The following is a 24,951-nucleotide window of genomic DNA, read 5'->3' on the forward strand; positions in this document are numbered from 1 at the left end:
ACATTTGTGTAAGTATCGTTCTGAAAAAGCAGCGGGGTGGGGGAGAAAAAAAAATTTGAAGAAATAATGGCTGAATTATTTCCAAATTTGATGAAAACTCTAAACCTACACCCACAAGGAACTCAATAAACCTTAAATAGAATAAGCATAAAGGAAACTATACCATAAAGAGGGACATTTCCGTAATGCTAAAAGGGTTAATATTAGTGGGTATAATAATACTGAGTGTGTATGTACTTGATGAGAGAGCTTCAAAATATATGAAGCAAAAACTGATAGAACAGAAAGGATAAATTGACCAACCTACAATTATAGTGGAGATTTTAACATTCTCCTTTCAGTAATTGATAAAACAAACTCAGTCATTAAGGATAGAGAAGACTTGAACAGCACCGTCAACCAAGCCGACCTAACTGACGTTTGTAGAGCACTCCGCTCAATAGCAAGAGGATACCCATTTGTTTCAAGTGCACATGGAACAATTCACCAAGGTAAACTATATTCTGGGGCATAAAACAAGTGGTAATAGTTTAAAAGAGTCAAAACCATACAGAGTATGTTCGCTGATCAGCACAGAATTAAACTAGAAATTAGTATGTATAATAAAAGAAGAAAGATTTCAATTCATTGATCTAAGCCTCTCCCTTAAGAAACTAGAAAAAATAAGAGCAAATTAAACCCAAAGTAAATAGAAGGAAGCAGAAATCAATGAAATAGAAAACAGAAAAGCAGTAGAGAAATCAATGAAACTAAAAGCTGGTTCTTTGAAAAGATCACTACAATTGCTAAACCATGGCCAATTGATCAGGACAGAAAGTCAGAATACACAAATTACTGACATCAGGAATGAGAAAGGGGCATCATTACCTAGCCTGCATATATTAAAAGGATAAGGGAATTTTATGAACAATATACCATAAACTCAAAAACTGAGATGAAATGGACAAAATCTTGAAAGAGACAAAACTGCCAAAGCTCACTCAAGAAGAAATAGATAACATGAATAGCTTTATTCTATTAAATAAATTGCTCTATTTAATTAAAATAAGTAAAAGCCCTAGTTTTTTTTTTTTGTTTTTTTGTTTTTTTGTTTTTTTCTGTATGCGGGCCTCTCACTGTTGTGGCCTCTCCCGTTGCGGAGCACAGGCTCCGGACGCGCAGGCCCAGCGGCCATGGCTCACGGGCTTAGTTGCTCCGCGGCATGTGGGATCTTCCCGGACCAGGGCACGAACCCGTGTCTCCTGCATCGGCAGGCGGACTCTCAACCACTGCGCCACCAGGGAAGCCCGAAAGCCCTAGTTTTTAGCCCTATCTTTATTAAAGAAATTGAATTTGTAGTTTAAAACCTTCCATGAAAGGAAACTCCAGGCCCTGATCACTTCACTGGAGAATTTTACAAGATGTTTAAGGAAGAAACAATGCTAATTCTACATAAAATTTTCCAGAGTATAGAAAAGAACACTTCCCAATTGATTTATGAGGCCAGCATACTCTCTACCACTAGCTGACAAAAAATTACAAGGAGAGAAGAAAACTATAGTCCAAAAAAAATACAGCAGTATATATAAAAAGGACACTAAATCATGACCAAGTTGTGTTTATCTTAGGAATTAAGGTTAGTTTAAAATTGGAAAATCAATTAATCAGTGTAATTCATCATATTGGCAAGAGTAGTAGAAGAACATGTCTATAGTTTGAGAAAATGTATTAGACAAAAGTTGACACCCATTTATGAGTTTAAAATTCTCAGCAAAGTAGGAATAGAAGGGAACTTTATCAACCTAATAAAGGACATCTACCAAAATAATGTATTGCTATTTTACTTAATGGTGAACGACTGAATACCTTTTCACTAGGATTGAGAACAAGGCAGGGATGTCTGCTCTCATATAATGTTCTATTCAGCATTATACTCGAGGATCCCATCAGTGCAGGAAGGTAAGAATAAGAGATTATAAAGGAAGAATTAACAATATCTCTATGAAAACCATGATCATATATGCAGAAAATCCTAAAGAATCTAGAAAAGAGTGATTAGAACTAATTAGTTTAGCAAAGTTGTAAGATATAAGGTCAGCATATAAAAATCGACTGTACTGCCATATACGAGCAATGAACACTTGGCAACTAAGTAAATAATACCATTTATAAAAGCTTCAAAAGTATGAAATACTCAGGGAAAAATTTAACAAAATATGTCAATGTCTGTACACTGAAAACTTTATAAAACAGTACTGAGAGAAATTTTAAAAGACCGAAATAAATGATTTTTATATTTATGAATGTTTATGAATTGGAAAACTTGATATTATTAATCTGTCAATTCTCTTCTAATTGATCTGTAGATTCAACACCATTCCAATCCCATAGCAGGATTTTTTGTAGAATTGCTAAGTTGATTTTGAAATTTATATAGAATTGCAAAGGACTTATCATAGTCAAATTTGAAAAAGAACAATGTTGGAGGACCTAGTGAATATCATACTAACTGAAGTAAGTCAGACAGAGAAAGACAAATATTATATGATATCACTTATATGTGGAATCTAAAAAATAATGCAAATGAATCTGTATACAAAACAGACTCAACAAGTACAGAAAACAAACGTATGGTTACCAAAGGGGAAAGGGAGTCGGGGGGAGAGGTAAATTAGGGGTATGGGATTAACAGATACAAATTACTATTACATAAAATAGAGAAGCAACAAGAATTTACTGTACAGTACAGGGAACTCTATGCAGTATCTTGTAATAGCCTATAATGGAAAATAATCTGAAAAAATATATATATATAACTGAATCACTTTGCTGTAACCTGAAATTAACACAATATTGTAAGTCAACTATATTTCAATTTTACAAAAACAAAAAATTTTTTAAAATAAAAGAAAAATGTTGGAGGATTTATCTACTTGATTTCAAGACTTTTATAAAACTACTGTAATCAAGCCGGTGTGGTATTGGATTAAGAGTAGACATAGACCAATGGAACAGAGCAGAGAATCAAGAAATACAGATAGACCATTTGGTCAATTGTTTTTGTTGAAGGTTACTAAATAAATCAATGAGGAAAGGATAATCTCTTCAACAAATGGTGCTGGAACAGTTTGACATCTATTTGCAGAAAAATGAACCTTGACCCTTACCTCAGGAAATACACAAAAATTAATTTGAAAAGTATTTTGAGTTGCATTGTGTTGTTCCTTCCCTCAAAGTCATGTTGAAGTCCTACCCCCAGTATCAGAATGTGACCTTATTTTGAAACAGGGTCATTGCAGATGTAATTCCTTAAGATGAAATCATAATGGAGTAGAATGGACCCTAAATCCTATATCAGTGGTGCAGTTATAAAAAGGATAAATTTGGACACAGACAGTAACATAGAGAGAATGCCATGAGAACATGAAGGCGGCAGACACCAGAATGATGCCTCAGCAAGCTAAGGAACACCAAAGATTGCCAGCAAATCACCAGAAGCTAGGGGAGAGGTGTGGAACAGATTCTCTCTCACAGCCCTCAGAAGGAACCAACCCTGCTGACACCTTGATCTTGGACTTCTAGCATTTAGAACTGTAAAACAATGTGTTTCTGTTTTTTAAGTCACTCAGTTTGTGATACTTTGTTACAGCAGCCCTAGCAAACTAATACAAAAAGGATCATAGACCTAAAAGTAGAGCTAAAACTATAAAACTAGAAGAAAACACAGAAAAATATCTTTGTGATTTGGGGTTAGACTGGGTTTCATAGAAAAGTCGTAAAAAGCAAGAATTATAAAACACAAAATTGATCTTAGACTCCATCAAAATTAAAATTGTTTTTCAAAAGACACTATTAAGAAAACGCAAGCCACAGACTGAAAATACTTGTATAATCATATATTGCATATATTGGGTTGGCCAAAAAGTTCATTTGTTTTTTACCGTAAGATGGCTTTAGTAGTGCTTAGTTGTCTTTAATTTCATTCAAAACAATTTTGTTAGATGGTTTTGTTAGATTGTATGACAGCTGTCATATCAGCATGCGTTAAAAAAAAACATCGAAATTGGTGAATTTTTGTCTAGTCATTTTAATATTGAAGATGGGAAGAAAGCAACATTTTTGGCACATTATGCTTTATTATTTCAAGAATGGTAAAAACAACAGCAACGCACAAAAAGATATGTACAGTGTTTGGAGAAGGTGCTGTGACTGATCGAACGTGTCAAACGTGGTTTGCAAAGTTTCGTGCTGGAGATTTCTTGCTGGAAGGTGCTCCACGATCAGGTTGACCAGTTGAAGTTAATAGTGATCAATCGAGGCATTAATTGAGAACAGTCAGCGTTATACCACGCGGGAGATAGCCAACATACTCAAAATATCCAAATCAAGCGTTGAAAATCATTTGCATCAGCTTGGTTATGTTAATCACTTTAATGTTTGGGTTCCACATAAGTTAAAGTGGAAAAAAACCTTCTGAACCGTATTTCCACATGTGATTCTCTACTTAAATGTAACAAAAATGTTCCGTTTTTAAAACAAATTGTGACGGGCGATGAAAAGTGGAAACTGTTCAATAATGTGGAACGGAAGGGATCGTGGGGCAAGTGAAATGAATCACCACCAACCACACCAAAGGCCAGTCTTCATCCAAAGAAGGTGGTGTTGTGTATATGGTGGGATTGGAAGGGGGTCCTCTATTATGAACTCCTTCCGGAAAACCAGTCAGTTAATTCCAACAAGTACTGCTCTCAGACCAACTGAAAGCAGCACTCGACGAAAGCGTCCAGAATTAGTCAACAGAAAACACATAATCTTCCATCAGGATCACGCCAGGCCACATGTCTCTTTGATGACCAGGCAAAAACTAAGGCTTGGCTGGGAAGTTCTGGTTCATCCGCCATATTCACCAGACACTGCTTCTTCAGATTTCCACTTATTTCAGTCTTTAGAAAATTCTCTCAATGGCAAAATTTCAATTCTCTGGAAAACTGTAAAAGGCATCTGGAACAGTTCTTTGCTCAAAAAGATGAAATGTTTGGGAAGATGGAATTATGAAGTTGCCTGAAACATGGCAGAAGGTAGTGGAACAAAAGGGTGAATATGTTGTTCAGTAAAGTTCTTGGTGCAAATGAAAAATGTGTCTTTTATTTTTACTTAAAAACTGGAGTAACTTTTTGGCCAACCCAATATATATGATTAAGGACTTGTATCTAGAATATATTTTTTAAAACTTAATTTAAAACTCAGTGGTAAGAAGACAAATAATTTGAATATGCACAGACACTTCACTAAAGAAACAGTACTGATGGCAAAAAAGCACATTAAAAGATGCTTAACCTCATTAGTGATTAGGGAAATGCAAATTAAAATTACAGTGATACACATAGGGAATGGTGGATTTGGGATCTGGATGCAGGTCTGACTTCAAAGCCAGTAATCAGTTTATGAAGGTTTTATAAAAGAAGAAAAGGAACTTATAAGAGAGGAAAGTGCTACAAGTTTCAAGACAAATATGTTGGTGTCTGTGTGTGAAATAGAATGTATTTTATTTCTTCAAGAGTATTAGGTCTGGGGACTTCCTGGTGGTCCCATGGTAAAGAATCTGCCTTCCAACAAAGGGGACTTGGGTTCCATCGCTGGTCGGGGAACTAAAATCCCACATGCTGCAGGGCAACTAAGCCTGCGTGCACCACAAACTACAGAGCCCACGAGCTCTGGAGCCCGAGCGTCACAGCTTCAGAGCCCACTTGTCCTGGAGCCTGCGCACCACAACTAGAGAGAGAAAAACCTGCATGCCGCAACTAGAGAGAAGCCCGCATGCCTCAACGAAGATCCCAGGTGCCGCAACGAAGACCCGACACAGCCAAAAAAAATAAAGTATTAGGTCTGTTCATACTTTTTACTCCGGTTTATCTGTGTGAGTCTTGCCATGCTTCGACCAGGTATAAACTACAATTTTCATGTCAGTGTATAAATATTTTAAACATTTAACCCTAAAAATAACATTTGATCCCCTAGACCAATATTTCTCAAAATGTTTGACCTCTACATACAGTTAGAAATAATAATTATATTGTGATTCAGTATACACTCCCATGCACACATAAATGAGGCAAAATTTCATGAAAAAATATTTCTTGTTACATGGAATACACCCTGTTTTCTATTTTCTGTTTTATATTTCAATGCTATTTGTGATCAATAAATTGATTCATGACCAAAAAAAAATTAAAATTATAATAAGCTACCATTTATTTAATCACTTGGATGGTCTCAAACAGTTCCAAGTATATATATGAATGTAGAGCAGCGGGAACTCTCATAGCAGGGCTGGTGGGAATACAAAATGTTATAGCTACTTTGGAAAACAGTTGGACAGTTCATTATAAAATTAAAGATGCATTTACTGACAGAACCAAGCCATCTGCATTATGTCAAGTGAAAGAAACCAGACATAAGAGTACATACTGTACAATCTTTCATTTATATGAAATTACTGAATGGTAAAACTCTAGTAAGAAAGTAGGTCAGAGGTTCCCAGGGGCTGTAAATGGGAAAGGGGATTGACTGTAAAGGGGCAAGAGGGAACTTTCTAGGGTGGTAAATATTTCTTTCCAGCTTTACTGAGATACAATGGACATTTAATATTGTGTAAGTTTAAGTTGTACAGTGGTTGACTTGATACAATTATGTATTAGGAAATGATTACCACAGTAGCATTAGTTAACCCTCCCCATCACCTCACATAACTGCCTCTTTTTTTTTTTTGTGGTGAGAACACTTAAGATCTACTCTCAGTAATTTTCAAGTATATAATATAGTGTTGTTAACTATAATACCATGCTTATATGTTAGATCCCTAGAACTTAACTCATAAGTTGTAAAACCAACCTCTCACCATTTCCCCCACGCCCCAGCCACTGGCAACCACCATTCACCCTCTGTTTCTGTGAAATTGGCTTTTTTAGATTTTACGTGTAAGTGAGATCAGACCGTGTCTGTCTTTCTCAGTCTGATTTATCTCACTTTGCATAATGCCCTCAGCGTCCATTTATGTTGTTGTAAAAAGCAGGATTTCCGGGCTTCCCCGGTGGCGCAGTGGTTGAGAGTCCGCCTGCCGATGCAGCGGACACGGGTTCGTGTCCCGGTCTGGGAAGATCCCACATGCCGCGGAGCGGCTGGGCCCGTGAGCCGTGGCCGCTGAGCCTGCGCGTCCGGAGCCTGTGCTTCGCAGCGGGAGAGGCCACAACAGTGAGAGGCCCGCGTACCGCAAAAAAAAAAAAAAAAAAAAAAAAAAAAAGCAGGATTTCCTTTCTCATGGCTAAATAATGCTCCATTGTGTGTGTGTGTGTGTTTTCCATCTTGACTGTACAAATTTACATTCCCACCCGCAGTGCACAAGTGTTCTCTTTCCTCCACACCTTCTCCAGCACTTGTTATCTCTTGTCTTTTTGATGACAGCTATTCTAACAGATGTGGGGTGCTATCTCACTGTAGTTTTGATTTGCATCTTTCTGTTGATAGTGATGTTGAGCACCTTTTCATGTACCTGTTGTCCATTTGTGCCTCCTTTGGGGGGAAATGTCTATTCAGTTCCTTTGCCCATTTTTTAATTGGGTTGTTTGGTTGTTTGGGGATTTTTTTTGCTGTTGAGTTATGAGTTCCTTATATACTTTGGCTATTCACCTCTTATCAGATATATGGTTTACAAATATTTTTTCCCATTCCGTAGGTTGCCTTCTCATTTTGTTGATGGTTTCTTTCGCTGTGCTGTGCAGAAACCCTTTAGTTTGATGTAGTCCCTCTTACCTTTGCTTTTGTTGTTTGTGCTTTTGGTGTCATAGCCAAAAAATTATTGTCAAGACTAGTGGTAAGGAGCTTTTTCCTGTGTTTTCTTCTAGGTTTCATGGTTTTAGGCCGAAATTTCTTTATCATGGCTGTAATGGTGGTTTCATGACTATATATTTTTCAACACTCATTGAATTACACACTTAAAATTGGTGAATTTTATTTTTTATATGTTATGCCTCAACAAAGAACCATAAACAAATTGAATGTCTACTGTCTGTCAAATGCTGTGTTGAGAATGTGATTCAGTTAATTTGATGTGGCTCCTCCCACCAGGGAGCTCACAGTCTGTAGCCGTGGTGTAGAAAGATTTGCAGTTCAGAGAGATAAGAGCACTAAAGAGAAGTACTGCTGAGGCACAAAGGAAGGAGTTCTTTTTTTTTTTTTTTTTTTTTGTGGTACGTGGGCCTCTCACTGTTGTGGCCTCTCCCGTTGCCTCCGGACGCGCAGGCTCAGCGGCCATGGCTCACGGGCCCAGCTGCTCTGCAGCATGTGGGATCTTCCCGGACCGGGGCACGAACCCGTGTCCCCTGCATCAGCAGGTGGATTCTCAACCACTGCACCACCAGGGAAGCCTAGGAAGGAGTTCTTGATCCGGGAAAGCCCCACGAAGGAGCTGCTTGACTTCTAGTTTGATGGGAGAGCAGGAGTCAGATGAATGTAGAGGGGAAGGGTGTTCCAGGCGAAGGCATGTGAGTTTGAAACTGCAGGTTATGTTTTATAAACCACAAGGAACCTGGTATTGCTGGAGCCCTGGAGCGGTGAGATTTATGGTGAAGTGGCAAGAGTTCAAGCTGGACAGGTTGGCAGAGAGAGAAAAAGTGGAGCGTTTCTCATATTTGCCTGACAAACTCACATTGCAAGAGAAATTATGTACTTGAGAGACAAACCCTCCCTATTGGATGAGAAATGAGATGATCAAAGCACCTGTCATTTCTATTCATTACTTTGCTTTTGGCTTCAAAACAAACAGAACAACAGAAATCTTGCTTTTACAAAATCAACTGTTTTAAAATAGGAATTCTTCCTGGACAGACCTCAGCTGAGTTTGTGTAACTAAGGCTGTACTTGAGCTTTCGCACGTTACAGGGAAGAAATACGTTTTAAGGTTTGAGAAAGCCTTTATTTAATACCAGCCATCTGGGAGAACTGCTGAGATTAGTAGGACATGGCTTGTGCTTTCAAGCAAATATCAGTTTCCTTGTACCAACAGGGAGAAGTACAAAATCTCCCTCATCTTACATATTTTGGAAAGGAGAAAACTTTACAGAACTGCTTATTTATTCAGCTCCATGTATATGACATTCTTGAACGTCACTCTCTGTGCTTGGAGCGATGCAGGGAAATGTATGTATGTGGCAGAGTGTGGCGGGAGCAAGCACACAGGAGTTGGGTTAATGAGTGGAACGTCTGATGTTGAGAGCCTGCTCTAAAGTCTGGGGCTTTCTTGTGTATTACAGGCAATGGATTTTGAAGGCTGGGCCGACACCCTCTTTCTTCTGCAGTTCACCCTCTCTTGTGTGATGGGGTAAGCCTTTGCTGCCTTGTTAACAGATAGTTTTCCGAGACAGATTTGTTCTAGCGTCTTTTTGCTTCATTCCTTAGTATCCTGTTCTGTCCCTTGAGTGTATCAGCTTAGGATAAACCTCCAGATTCAAGTGGTTTCACCACCCTTGGGAATGTGCCCTCAGGGCTACCAAACTGATCTCAAAGTCATGCTTAGAAGGATGAAGGAAAAAAACTAATATTTACCCAATAAGCTAGTATGTGATAAGCACCATTATATTTCAACATGCATTATTTAATTTTATTTCTACATTGACCATTTGACAGATATTGTTGTCCCCTTACCTATGAGAAAGCAGGCCTAGAATTCAAGTAAATTGTCTAAGTTTGCAGAATTAGTAGGTAGCAGTGGCAGCCTTTGAGTTTAGGGCTGACTTCTCCCTGCCAGGTTGTAGAAGGCAAGAGGGTATCTGCAAATGTGCTGTATCTGCCTCTTCTCTTCACCTCCAAATATCCCTAATGCTTTTTTCCCTCAACCAGTCATTTCACTCGATATTTGTGACCGGATCTGGCACAGGCTAGGTACATAGTGATTGGATGCTTCAAAATAAAGTTGACATGATACCTTGGTACTGAGTCAGTCTTCGAAGCCTCATTGTAAAATCTGGGGCTGCTGACTGCTGCCACTTTGTTCTTAAGTGAACTATATCCCCTCTTAAAGTAGTTCTCATTTGCTTTTCTTCCATCCTTAAGAATCTCTCTTGCCTTCACCCTGGTCTGGAATCATATTGGCCTCATGTGACATGCACACCTGAGCCAGGGTCTGTGAGTCCTGAGCTTTCTATCTGGGTTAGGTGAATTAGGACTGTGATCCAAAAAGAGTACTCATTATTGTGAATGGTGGTTTCAAGGTTTTGGTGCGGTAGCTGGGAAAAGCATCTGATCATTAAATGTACATGTGTTTCTCTTTAATGAAATTTAAAAAAAATCTGAAGCTGCAGTATAAGCAGCAGTGAAGTAGGGAAAGCTCACAGTCAGTCAGTGACTAGTAGAATGTACTGGCATGGCCAACACTGTTTCTCTTGGCTAGAGGTTATTATAAAATCAGCAGTTGAATCTTACTTATAAGATAGCTTTTCCTTCTTTTTTCCAGATTTATCTTGATGTATGCCACAGTACTCTGCACTCAGTATAATTCTGCTCTTACAACTACAATAGTTGGCTGTATTAAGGTGAGTTGAAAAAATACGGTTCTCTTTTGGGTGCCTTCTTTATTTGAAAAGTGTTCCTCTAAAATAAGCCTGGCTGTGGCCTTAAGCCCCATCATTCTTATTTCCTCATGTGTTGCCTTGGTAGTTTGATGACTTGTGGGGTGGTTTCTAGAACAATCCTTAAGAACTCAGGGAAAGCATCATCTCTACTTTCAGGCAACTTAGGTCTGAGGAGTATGGGAAAAGGAGAATGTGTCATCTCAGAGCAGAGGAAGGAGAGTCAGCCCTGTTTCTCACAGAGCAGATGACTACCTTGGTACTGATAGGTTTGTCCCTTTAACTCCCAATGAGAATTGTTCTCTGCCTTGCTGAGTTCTGGCTGTTCTGTAGGAAAAGGATGCCTGCCAAAAACCAATCAAGGGAGTTTTCCTAAGCGTGAGCCAAACCTTAAATGGCCCACTTTTAAAAGCTGTGTCTGACATTTCCAGTGATGTCATTTCCTCCTGATCCATTTTATTTGAGGGAGGCTCATTTGTCTTCAGCCAGGAGAGCCAAGCTGACTTGAATATTGAGCTGCAGTTAGTGACTTGAAGCCTGAGGCCTCTTTCATCTGACTTTGTGATTCTGGTGCTTTAAGATCGAAGAGGCCACAGCATCCCTGAATTCCAAAAGAATTTGTGAGGTAGGCTTGCTTTCTAAAAAAAAGCAAGATAGAGGTAGGTCCTGGATCATTTGGAGGAAAGAGTGCAGTTGCCCTTGGAACTTATTTTCTGGTGCCCCATTTGTCAATAGCGAGGGAAGGGGTTGCAGAGGCAAAGTTTGTTCTGTTCTGCTATGTTTCCCTTTACACCCCCAATGGAGTTGGGTCGGCCTGACCTTATTTTAGAAACTAGATTTGGGTTAAAACTTCAGAAGGTCTGTCTTCAAATCATGGATTTGGAGTGTTTGGTGTGAGTAGAATTCTAAATTAAACTATAACAAGTCAGTTGTGTGACTTCCCGTGAAAGCTAGAGATAGGCATTCAAAGGCCTAGCCTGGCTGAGACAGTTTCAGCCCCCAAATTAGCTCTCAGCCCTGTTTCGGTTTTTGTAAAGTGAGTGCTTCAAGAGCAAAGTAGATGACTTGCCTTTTCAGAATAAAAACAGTAAGAACATGAGAGACAGAACAGTTGGTGCCATATTTTTAACCAAGAAGAAGGATGGTGAGGGAAAGTTATTTGGCAGATAACTAAACCTATTTGCTTAGAATTTCTTAGTGTACGTTCTTTATCATTATTAGCATGGGGTACAAATACAGTCATGCTCTCATTAACATAAAGTCCAGTACTTTTCTTTTGATATTTCCTCCTCCCCACAGAAATATATGAACTTAGTCCAAAGGGAGTAGTTTTACTTCCAAACTCTAGAGGGAGGGGAAAAAATGGATTATCTGATTATAGTTGACCCTTAAACAATGCAGGTTTAAATTGCTCTGGTTCACTTAATACTTGGATTTTTTTCAGTAGTAAATATTATAGGGCGACACCATCTGTGGTTGTTGAATCCACAGATGCTGAATCACAGGTAAGGAGGGCCATCCATAAGTTACAGTTGGATTTTCCACTGCACCCCTAACCCCTGCTTTGTTCAAGGGTCAGCTGTGGTGTATAATTGCTGTTGCTTCTCACGGCCATGTGGTATTGCTATTAAAGGATGTCTTATACCTTCAGACAGATGGGAGTACCCTGATGTCCTTGCTGGTTTGGAGTGTCTCAGGCCACAGTGGAGCTTCTTTCATTAGCCTCCCAGTTACAACCCTTGTAGCCCAGTTACTGTTCCCCAGCAGGCTTCCTTCTGTGCTTGAGGATCCTAACCCCATAAACCCTTGGGTCAGCATTCCTTGTTTCTCCTGAGTGTGGTGGGAAAATTACTTAGGAGAGCTAGTTAAACATGGAAAGTCCTAGGCTCACCTCAGGTGTATTGAATCAGAATCTCTAAAGTAGGGCGTGGAAGTCATCAGGGTTTCCAGCTGAGTCTTAGGTACTTACTAAAGGCTGAGATTGCAGTCTTAGTTTTGAGCTACCAGCGCAGACTCTTCTGTGCTTCCTGGTAAGTTCTACTTTGGGAACATGGGTTGTCTTTTCTGATAGAAAACCTTGGTTAGGATACCCTAATATATATTTGAAGTTTTTCTAACTTCTGGGGCTTCCCTGATGGTCCAGTGGCTAAGACTCCACACTCCCAATGCAGGGGGCCCGGGTTTGATCTCTGGTCAGGGAACTAGATCCCATAGGCCGCAACTAAAGATCCTGCATGCCAAAACTAAGACCTGGCGCAGCCAAATAAATAAATAAGTATTTTTTTAAAAGTTTTTCTAGAGGGGGGAGGGCAGAGAAGGGGGAGGGGGAAAGGAAGCTCCAAAGCGGAGCCATTTTGAAAAAAAAAAAAACAAAAAAGTTTTTCTAATTTCTGACTGATTTTGAGCAACAAGGGTTGAGTTCTCTGTCCTTTCCCTTTCTGAAGTTCCTTGGGCAGTTTATGCAAATTAATCTCTCTTTTCCCTGGATCTCTGTATTCCAAGAGGTCCTGTTCACATTTTCCCAAGTTGCCTACCAGCCTTGTTTACTGTTACATGGTATTTTATTTTATTTTTTTCCTCTCAAATAATAAGAAAATCTGCTCTAAAGTAACTTTTGGTCTCCATCCTTAGACCTAGAAGAGGCTGACGTAATTTTGAATGGTCTCTCAAAGCGTACTCCATTAAAAAAATAATTTTTTTTTTTTTTTTTTTTTTTTTTTGCGGTACGCGGGCCTCTCACTGCTGTGGGCTCTCCCGTTGCGGAGCACAGGCTCCGGAGGCGCAGGCCCAGCGGCCATGGCTCACGGGCCCAGCCGCTCTGCGGCATGTGGGATCCTCCTGGACCGGGCACAAACCTGTGTCCCCTGCATCGGCAGGCAGACTCTCAACAACTGCGCCACCAGGGAAGCCCTAAAAAAATAATTTTGAAGTTCGTTTTGGGCTTCTTAAAAACACTATGGCACTATACTTTCTGCTTCACAGGTCTAATCGGAGAGAGCCCAGGTACTAAAAATATTTGTGACATTTACCGTTTCTGGCAGTTGTAATAGCACAGAGGGAGGCAGTGACTTAATGTGAAAGAAGAGAGGTTAGGGAAGAACTGAAAAAGAGATGAAACTTCGGAAAACTTTATTTCACCTTTACAGTCTGAGAATAATTAACAGGGAGCCAGAGGCTTTCACTGCCCTGGGCCCAGTTCTATCCCTGGTCTAAGAACTAAGATCTCACAAGCCAAAAAGGGAGTGAGATAAGCAGAAGATGTTTACACCTGGGGGTTTAAGGGAGTTGGGAGAGGTGATTTTAGGTACGCTACTTTGAGATGACTTCCCCTGTGGTTTTTTAAGGTGCCAAGGGAGATTGCTCTAGAAAGTCTTTGCGCTGGTAAATTCCCCACCATCCCTTTTTTCCTTTTCAAGAAAGAGGGAGGGCTTCCCTGGTGGCGCAGTGGTTGAGAGTCTGCCTACTGATGCAGGGGACATGGGTTCGTACCCCGGTCCGGGAAGATCCCACATGCTGCGGAGCGGCTGGGCCCGTGAGCCATGGCCTCTGAGCCTGTGTCTGGAGCCTGTGCTCTGCAACGGGAGAGGCCCACGTACTGCAAAAAAAAAAAAAAAAAAAAAAAAAAAAAAGGAGGAAAGATGCTTGCATGTAAGCAGATTTTCCTTCTTCACTCTCCCCTGGCAAGTCAACTGCTACCTCTATGGGAGGAAAAAAGCACTCTTCTCTGAGATTGCTAAACGTGCCTTGGTGTTTTCTGCCCCTAGTAATAGCACTGCTTTTCTATCTAGATTGATGATGTCAGCGCATGCCGCAGGGCAGGGAAAGTTTGATAATCTTTTTAGTATTCTTCAGTATCGGTGAAAACATTTAGCTTCCAGAGAGAGACTGGGAAGAGACTGATGTCATTCTTTTTTAATTAGTTAATGTTCATGCTCATACTACACTCATTTTAGGGTCATTGGGTTTTTGTTATTTTCTGTTTATTTGTTTTTGTATTTTAAGGATATATGTTTGGGTCTTTGTATGGATGAGTTTATATGAATATTGAGAACATTCAGTTAAACCTATGAAACAGTATATTGCCATTTTTCTTTTTAGAATATATTAATAACTTATATCGGAATGGTCTTTGGTGGAGATTACATTTTCACGTGGACAAACTTCATTGGCTTAAATATCAGGTAAGTAAAAATATTTAACTGTAACCACTTTGATGAGTGGATTTGAATTGTCAAATAGTTACAGTAAGCTTAGACTGTTTCACAGCAAATTGTTCATTTATTATTAGACAAACATTTATGGAGTGCCTACAGTGTACTATATGTATATTTTTTTATTAAAAAAATTTTTTATTGGAGTATAATTGCTTTACAATGTTGTGTTAGTTTCTGCTGTACAGTGAAGTGAATCAGCTATATGTATACATATATCCCCTCCCTCCCACCCTACCCCATCTAGGTCGTCACAGAGCACCGAGCCGAGCTTCCTGTGCTTTATAGCATGTTCCCACTAGCTATCTATGTTACCCACAGTAGTTGTTTATATGTCAGTCCTAATCTCCCAGTTTTGTCCGACCCTTCGTTTCCCCCCATTGTGTCCACATGTCCCTTCTCTACATCTCTATTCCTGCCCTGAAAATAGGTTCATCTGTACCATTTTTCTAGATTCCGCATATATGTGTTAATATATGATATTTGTTTTTCCTCTTTCTGACTTACTTCACTCTGTATGATAGACTCTAGGACCATCCACATCTCTACAAATTACCCAGTTTCATTCCTTTTTATGGCTGAGTAATATTCCATTGTATATATGTACCACATCTTTATCCATTCATCTGTCATTGGACATTTAGGTTGTTTCCATGAACTGGCTATTATAAATAGTGCTGCAGTGAACATTGGGCTACATGTGTCCTTTTGAATTATGGTTTTCTCAGGGTATATGCCTAGTAGTGGGATTGCTGGGTTACATGGTAGTTTAGTTTTTCAAGGAACCTCCATACTGTTCTCCATAGTGGCTATGTCAATTTACATTCCCACCAACAATGCAAGAGGGTTCCCTTTTCTCCACACCCTCTCCAGCATTTATTGTTTGTAGATTTTTTGATGATGGCCATTCTGACTGGTGTGAGGTGATACCTCATTATAGTTTTGATTAGCATTTCTCTAATAATTAGTGATGTTGAACATCTTTTCATGTGTCTCTTGGCCATCTGTATGTCTTCAGTGAAATGTCTATTTAGGTCTTCCCCCCATTTTTTGATTGGGTTGCTTGTTTTTTTGATATTGAGCTGCATGAGCTATTTGTATATTTTGGAGATTAATCCTTTGTTGTTTCATTTGCAAGTATTTTCTCCTATTCTGAGGGTTGTCTTTTGGTCTTGTTTATGGTTTCCTTTGCTGTGCAAAAGCTTTTAAGTTTCATGAGATTCCATTTGTTTATTTTTGTTTTTATTTTCATTATTCTAGGAGGTGGGTCAAAAAAGGTCTTGCTATGGTTTATGTCAAAGAGTGTTTTTCCTGTGTTTTCCTCTAAGAGTTTTATAGTGTCTAGTCTTTCATTTAGGTTAATCCATTTTGAGTTTATTTTTGTGTATGGTGTTAGGGAGTGTTCTAATTTCATTCTTTCATATGTAGCTGTCCAGTTTTCCTAGCACCACTTATTGAAGAGGCTGTCTTTAAACTGTACATTTCACGTCTTTCAATAATGCTTTTTAAGAAAAGGGGGAGACAGTGGTTCCATATTTTATCCACAGTTTTGGGGGAGTCTTTTCTGGAAGTTGAACCCCTTTTATTTAGCCTTCAAAGAATAATCCTTTATTTATTGTGCTAGATGTCAATGCAGTATTCTCAAGAAAATTCCAGGCTAAAGAATACCAGCTCTGTTAGAGTTGCTTTATATGTGTCTAACCTTGGACATATCACTGCATTTCTTTAGACTTTATCTTTAACAGTGATGAGGGTGACTTGCATGAAAGATCTTATTCAGTTTGAGAATTTTGAATTTCATGCTTTTAAACACTATTTATATGCTTTAAAATTCTCAAATTTTATTTTATTTTATTTTTATTTTTATTTTTTTTGTGGTACGTGGGGCTCTCACTGTTGTGGCCTCTCCCGTTGCGGAGCACAGTCTCCGGACGCACAGGCTCAGTGGCCATGGCTCATGGGCCCAGCAGCTCCGCGGCATGTGGGATCTTCCCAGACCAGGACCCGAACCCGTGTCCCCTGCATCAGCAGGCGGATTCAAAATTCTCAAATTTTAAAGACCTCTTTCCTGAACTCAGACTTTTTTTTTTTTTTTTTTTTTTTTGGTGGTACGCGGGCCTCTCACTGCTGTGGCCTCTCCCATTGCGGAGCGCAGGCTCAGCGGCCATGGCTCACGGGCCCAGCTGCTCTGCGGTATGTGGGATCTTCCCGGACCGGGGCACGAACCCGTGTCCCCTGCATCGGCAGGCGGATTCTCAACCACTGCGCCACCAGGGAAGCCCTGAACTCAGACTTTTATATGTAGTAGCCCACTTGACATTTCTGGCTGACATGTCCTTTATTTTCTCCAAAGTCTCTTCCACCTCCACAGTCTCTGCATCTCAGCTGATGGAGCCTCCATCCTTCTAGCCTCTCAGTTCAAAAGCCTTGGAGTCATCCTTGACTCTTCTGTCTTATACCCAGTATCCAGTTTGTTAACAAATTCTGTTGGTTCTGCCTTCAGAATGTCACTTTTCACCATCTGCATAACTTGCATCATCATCTAAGCTACCAACATCTTTTGCCTAGATTTCTGCCTAGTCTTCTGTACTTGTATCCCTGGTTTAACTCATCCCCCCATCCCACCCCTAATCAGTTCTCAAGAGTTGACAGTATATTCCTTGTAAAAGGTAAGTCAGAACATGTCACTCTTCTTTTTACTCCCCTTTCCCCTTGTCTCTCCAGGTCCCAAAGTCCTGACAAGGCCCTACAAGATCTATCCCCCTCTTGTCCTCTAAGTTCAACTCTTGCTTCTCTTCTCCCTCACCTCACTTCATCTACACAGACTTCCTTGCTGTTCCTTTAGAATACAGGGCATGCTCTCTCTTTAGGTGCTTGGACAGGATATTTCCTCTACCTGGAACATTATACTGCCGGATACTTTGCGTGGCTAATTCCTTTATGCCTATAAATTTTTGCTCAAATGTTACCTATTCAAGGAAGTCTACCCCAACCACCTTATTTAAAATTGCAGCCTGCTCTTCCTCTTCTGATACTCCCAAACCCTCTTATTCTATTTTTCTATTTATATTTTTATATATTACCTATTTTCTATCTCCCCTGCTATAATGTAAGTTCCGTGAGGGTATGGATCTCTGCCTGTATTCTTCACTCACGTTTCCCAAGCTCCTAGAATGAATCCTGGTCATTGCTTAATAAATATTTGCTTGATTGGATTGCTGTATATTGCTGTATGGATTGGTAAAAAAAAAAAAAAAAAAAAACACTTTGGAAACTATAAAACTTTTCTAGAATATGGTAGTATCTTTTTTTTTAATTTGCAAGAAAGTATATAACTTCTCTTGAGCTTTTATTTCTTCAAATGTAAACAAATGATAATACCTATTCTACCTTTCTTATGAATCAATATGAGAATTTAATATTCCATACTAATATTATTAATAGGTTAGTAATTCATTGTTTCCCTTTCCCTGACATTTATTTGCCACTACTGTTGTTTGTCTTTTAAAGGAAAAATCATTTTTTATTTGTGGGGTAGGAGTTGGTGAGAGGATGGGTATATAAGTATACCTGAGGATTGCATGTTATAGAAGGAAGATGAATAGCTAAGTCTCAGATCTTGGTCAGAGTCACAGTTCTGATGCTTGCTACCTGTGTGATTTTGAATGAGTTGTTTATCTTTTCTGAGCTTCAATTTTCTTATGTGTTTGGGATAGAAATACCTGTCTCTTCAGAGTTGTTGGAATGAAATAATCCAATGAATGTAAAGTACCTGATTCATTGCTTCACATCTATGCTTAGTAAATATCAGTTTCTTTCATTAATAGCTGTGAAGAAGGGCCAGGATATAAGGATCAACATGGTGAACCAGTTTTGACTTTGGATGTGGCCTGAGTTTCCTTCATTTCTAAAAACCTAGATTAAAGAATCATTATGACATGTTATAGACTTGATTTAGAGATGTCTTGATTTTCTTTTTGTCCCCTTCAAATGAGAACGCGACAGTCAAAATGAAATAAAAGCTGCTGTTTGCATTTTCAGATATCTGCAGTTCAAATCTCTTATAATATCTTATAAGAAATATTAGGGTTTTTTTCTTTTCACGTTTCAGGCTACTTAAAGAAACTTCTAAGTGCCTGAGTATGCTGGAATGTTACAACGTATGTCAGCCTAACATACGTAACATCTTGAAAATTCTTCCAGTGGAATTTCTTTTTGTGTTAAGTAGTGAATTATAGTTCTGGTTAAACAGTACTGTTTTGCTAGCAAGGTTCGTTGATAATGATGTCATTGGTTCTCTTCCCCTCTGTAGTATTTTTAATAATTCCTAATTGCTTTCACATTTTATTGTAATAAATTTTACATGCTGTATCTCTTTAATCTCTGTTTCATTATAAGATTAAGGACAATAAGTAGTATACTTAGTCACCAGTCAGCGTTCAAATTATTTGCAGAGTTGGGATTAAAATCCAGGTGACCTTCTGTTTCAAATACTCTTTCCATTACAACGTGCTTTACGACATTTGTAAAGGAAAGTATATGTTGCCTTTTTTTCTTTCACTTTAAAATGAAAATTATGGTTTTATTGTTTTTTTGACTTATCTTCCACTAGTTAATAAGCAGACTGATAGGTTGTGAACATTACTTTTTTAAATGTGAAAATCAAACTTAAATTGGCTACTTATTAGATTTCACTTTGATTGGACATGGTGTCAGTCCATCCTTGATTTATTGCACTTTGAAGGAAATCACTAATTAAATTGTACTATTACAGGATTCTCTGATTAAACTCAGATGCATCTAGTTCCCCTTCACCCTGCCTTGTTTCTTTGCTGTTTTAAGAAAAGTTTAAATAGCCCCCTCTGATACGATTCAATTCCAGGAAGCAGGAGGTTTGCATTGGTAGCTTCTCAGGCTCCATTCAAATTTGATACTGTGATTCATGAAGCCTTTCTTTTTTTTTTTTTTTTCTTTTTTCAGTAGGGCTCTGTGGAGAGCCTGGCTGTCTCTAACTCCCCTAAGTGCCTTTTTCCAGTGGCCAATTAGTGCATGTTCACCCAAGCCCAAAAAAGCAACAGAGCAAGTGGGGAATGAATAGTGAAGGGTGGTGACAGAACACGCTTCTGTACTTTCATAAGAGGTTGGGTTCTGGCCTGTGGCTTTGGCCCAAGTAACGTATCCTCTCCAGATAATGACATCTTCATCCCCATAACTGCCTGGGCTAGAATTTGTAGAATCTCTGGAGCTTATCTTTATCTGTGATTCTTTTTTTTTCCCTTCCATTAAAAAAATAATAATAACATATGATTTAAATACAGTAAAATGTCCCCTTTTTCCTGTGCAGTTCTGCAAGTTTTGACAAATGCATACAGTTATGTAACCAACTATTACAGTTATGTAACCACCATATTCAAGGTATAAAATAATTGTATTACCCCCCCCAGATCTCCCTATGTCCCTTTGCATTGAACCTCTCTCCCCTTACAAAGGTCTGTTTTCTATCCATATGGTGTCCAGAATGTCATATAATGATGCATAATGTTATGTAGCTCTCGGTCTGACTTCTTTCGCTTAACATACTGCATGTGAGATTCCATGTTGCATTTGAGATTCTGTGGTGTGCATGTATCAGTAGTTTATACCTTTTACTGCTGAGTAGTATTCCAGTATGGATACATCACAGTTTGTTTATCCATTTATCAACTGAAAGTTATTTGCATAGTTATCAGTTTTTAGGTATTTTGTGTTAGCTGCTAAAACTTTAATTTGTTTAAAAGTTTGTGTATGAACATAAGTTTTCATTTCACTTGGGTAAATACTTAGGAGTGGAATTTCTGGGCTGTATGGTAAGTGTATATTTACTTTGTTAGAAGTTGCCAAACTATTTTTGAAAGTGTCTGTACCATTTTGCATAACCCCCAGCCATGTATGAGAGCTCTAATTGTTCCGCATCCTGGCCCTTGGTATTGTCAGTTTGGCTTTGTTTTTCAAATTCTAGACATTCTAATAGATCTGTAGTGGTATCTCATTGTGGTTTTAATTTTCCTAATGAATAATGATGTTGAGCATCTTTTCATGTGCTTATTTGCCATCTGTATGTATTCTTTGGTAAAATGGCTATACAAATATTTTGCTCATTTCAAAAACTAGAGTTGTTTTCTTGAGTTTTGAGAGTTCCTTATATCAGTATATTGTGGATACATGTCCTTTATCAGATGTGTGATTTGCAAGTAGTTTTTCTCAGTCATGGCTTGCTTTTCATTTTCTTAATCTCTTTTCTGTCGTGACCTCTCCGTTGCGGAGCACAAGCTCCGGATGCGCAGGCTCAGTGGCCATGGCTCACGGGCCCAGCCGCTCCGCAGCATGTGGGATCTTCCCGGACCGGGGCATGAAACTGCGTCCCCAGGCGGACTCTCAACCACTGCGCCACCAGGGAAGCCCCTTAATCTCTTTTGAAGAGCAAAATTTAAAATTTTTGATGAAGTTTAATTTACCAGTTTTTTTCTTTTATGGGTTGTGCTTTCAGTGTTGTGTCTAAGAAATCTTTGCCTAACCCAAGGTCACAAAGATTTTCTCCTAGAAGTTTTACAGTTTTAGGTTTTATAGTTAGGTATATAGCCTATTTTGTAATAATTTTTACATGTGGTGTGAGGTCTGGATGAAGGTTCTTTTTCCTGTGTATGTGTTCTTTTAATACAGATATCCAATTGTTCCAGTACCTTTTGTTGAAAATACTGTCCTTTCTTTGTTGAATTGCCTAATTCTTCATAACACTCTTTTGAAGTTCTTTTATTATCACTGTTTTATAAATGAGGAGGCTGAGGCTTAGAAAGTTTGAGTGGAATGCATTCTGAAGACATGCATTGAGCCTGTTTCTGTGTGCTAGGCATCGTGCTCCAGAGAGACATGGTGCATTCACTCATAGCTCTGCCAAGGTCACATAGCTGATAAGTTATTAAAGGATTTTAATCCAGATGGGTTGGACTCCAGAGTCCAAGTTCTCACCCCTTAATGAATTATCATTCAGTAGATGACTGATTAGTTGTAATGTAACCTAAGTAAACCATATGTAGCCATTGTTACCTTAGAGTCTCAGCTAGTTGAGGGTAGAAATCACTTGTCTTATTTATACTTGTGTCAGTATTTATCAGTTCCTGGTCCATAATAGGCATCCAACCAGTAATAATAATAACAAAATAACAGACAATATTTTTTATGCTTAGGCATTGCCCTAAGTACTCTATACTTAATCTTTAAAACAGCCCTCTGTGACAGATGCTGTGAATATTCCATTTCATAGAGGGGCTGAGAGACTTGCCACATACTACCCAGCTGGTAAATATTCAATCCTTGATTGCCTTCCACATTTTCTTAACTGCAGTCTAGTAAATAGTGAATAGACGAATGAACTTATTTTCATATCCCTTCAGGATATGTCATCATACTGGTTATATAACTCTTAAGTCAGCCTTCTTTTGTGTAACACAACCCATTTTACTGTAGCTTCTGACACTGAACTAGAGTCTGTGCAGTCTTTGGGGTGGGCCATGGTGCAGCTCAGAGTCTAGCTCCAGAGTTAGGTTCTGAGGACTTTGGTCTAGCTATCTCTGCCCAGTGCCTGAATCTACAATTCATTCATTTTGGACTCCTTTGCCTGTTGCCTTAAAAGGTGTGTTGCTTCCTAGTTCCAGACTTCTTCTCCTGAATAATTCCACCCTAGCAGACTCTCTTCTGGTTCTAGGCTTCTTCTGAAGTAAGGACATGAGCTTTTCCTTTACTTAGTAGTTCTCTCATTTAGAGAGAGAGAGAGAGGACATGTTTTGTATTATCAGTTGGTTGCTGCTGCTGTAACAGTTACCAGGCTTTTTAGAGTTAAATAACTGGCATCTCACTGGAATAACTTGGACTTTTAAATAGGATGTAGGGAGGTTAGCTAGCCCTTGATTGTAGTATAATTCCTTACAGAAGAGCACCAAAATGGAATATAGCCCAAAAAAGTGTGTGTTTTGTTATGGGTACTGCTGCTAGCTATTTATATATAGTTCACTTTTCATGACCTCAATTTTCGTGTGCTCAGTTTTTAAGCTGGAGTTGTCTATCCTAGTTCTGCCACTAAACTTCTCCAATTCACCCTGAGGAGGTCCTGTGAAACTGTGTCATGTGGTCATTAGGTCTAAAGTTATTTTGCAGGAGACTAATGACATTTGAAGGAACTTCTTCCCGGTATATGAAACACATAAAATATATTATCTTTTTAAAAGTTCTGATGGGAGTCCTCTACCCACATTTTAAGGTGTTTAAAGAGGCAGAAAAGAAAAAGGAATAGAAGTAGGGGAGAAAATGATGGAAATGCTTGAGTAGTTTGGACTCAGCCCCCGAGTTGGAGATTAGTATCAAAGATGTCATACTGATTTCTTGAGGGAAGAGCAAGTGGAAAGGTCCTGAAGTGGGAGTGTGCCTGGTGTGTTCAAGAACCAGCAAGGAGGCCAGTGTGGCAGGTGGGAGTGGAGTGCCTGAAATGAGATGGGGCCATAGAGGTAATGGGATGGGGACAGATTAGGGACAACTTTTAATTAAGAGATAGGAAGAGAGTTGGAGGATTTTGAAGAGGAGTGACATGATCTGATTTAGTTTTAATAGGACCACCCTGGCTACTGTGATGAGATTAGACCAAAGGAGGAGGGGAAGTGTGGAATGTTTATATTAATAGTAATGGCATTCATTTATGTAGGAATCACATAGCATTTATAATAACATTAGGCATTTATATGGCTTTAATAATAGCAATGCTGAGGCCCTTTTAATACATTCCCTCAAAAGAGCTTTCAACAGCTGTCATCACTCAAAGGTCACAAAGTATCTATCCAGACTGGCACCAGTAATAAAGGTTGTGGTGGTCTCAGGAACTAAAATCACACAGAGTTGCTTGGGAGATTTCATAGTGGAAAGGATACTTAGGCCAGGACTTGACCAGTGGGTAGGATTTGGAGAGGTGGGAAAGAGACGGGTGGGTATTCCAGCCATGCAGTACTGCGTGAGCAGAAGCGTGGGGCAGGAAAGACAGATGTTGGGTGGAGGCTGGGGAGGTGCTGGTAGGAACTCCAGTACAGCTAGAGCAAGACGTATTTCACAAGGGTGAAACAGGCTTCCCTTGGTATTTCCAGGGGATTGGTTCCAGGCCCTGCCGTGGATGCCAAAATCTGCAGATGCTCAAGTCCCATGGTCAGCCCTCTGTATCTGTGGGTTCTACATCTGCAGGTACCGAGGGCTGACTGTGCTAGAGAAGTAGGTTGGTGCCCAAGTGCAGAGTGCCTTGAATGTCTCATAATGGGAAGGATGAATACCCAGCTAGGAAAATACTCGGAGTTACTAATACACTACAGATGGTAGAGGTTAGGTCAAGTCTTGCTTACTCGTAATACAGTTAAGGCCTAATTGGGATGACCAAAACCAGGAAGGTTTTACAATACTTAGGACTCCTTGATTTTCTGGATGAATAAATTGGTGTGCAGCCACAGAGATGGGGGAGAAGCAACAACTGCCAAAACCCCTTTCTTCTTTTTGCTTTTTGGCAGTATTAGTCCCTGGTATGCCTTAGCATTTTGACTTTTACCCCTATTGGATGTCTGCTGTGTGCTGATTGACCTTTTGAAAATGATCTGTTGTTCTATTAAGTCTATAATTTAGTTATATAATTTAACATATAATTATATATAACATTGTTATATAAATAAATTATATAATTCTCACATCAATCCTGTAAGGGTGGTATTCTAATCACCATTTCACAGATGAGGAAACTAAGGTTCTGAGAGTAACTTGCCCTACATTATAGAATTTTGCAAATGTCACAGAGTCCACAGTTAAATGCTTTCTAGTCAACCCTGGGTCACCTCTCTGTTTCCTTTTGTTCAGATAGGAGCTCTGGAAGATAGATGAAGAGGCAACATAGCTCTGCTTTATGTGCCTGGTGAGAAAGATGAGAAAAGGGTCCCCAGCAGCTGCTGTGTGGGCAGTGAAGATGGGGTGTCCCTGGTCACTGTAGGAAAAATGTACTCAGAGGCCCTGCCTCAATTATTTGGCAGAACTTGTGTATATTAGGAAATTGCAGTAAAAGTCAAACTGTCTTAGTTCATAGG

At 39.2% G+C, this 24,951-nt stretch overlaps 1 protein-coding gene across 4 annotated transcripts in view; it reads left to right on the top strand.

Annotated features, from left to right (window-relative positions):
- Positions 1-24,951, top strand: part of SLC35D1 (solute carrier family 35 member D1) — a 64,553-nt gene that overhangs the window by 21,615 nt on the left and 17,987 nt on the right. For all 4 annotated transcript variants that reach the window (XM_067006242.1, XM_067006248.1, XM_067006255.1 and 1 more), the window contains exons 9-11: positions 9,288-9,355; positions 10,487-10,565; positions 14,700-14,782. In XM_067006242.1, coding sequence (XP_066862343.1) covers positions 9,288-9,355; positions 10,487-10,565; positions 14,700-14,782 — 230 coding nt within the window. The remainder of the gene's footprint in view (positions 1-9,287; positions 9,356-10,486; positions 10,566-14,699; positions 14,783-24,951) is intronic.

Source organism: Kogia breviceps, chromosome 1 (genome assembly GCF_026419965.1).
Source record: "Kogia breviceps isolate mKogBre1 chromosome 1, mKogBre1 haplotype 1, whole genome shotgun sequence".
In the NCBI taxonomy this organism is placed as follows: Eukaryota; Metazoa; Chordata; class Mammalia; order Artiodactyla; family Physeteridae; genus Kogia; species Kogia breviceps.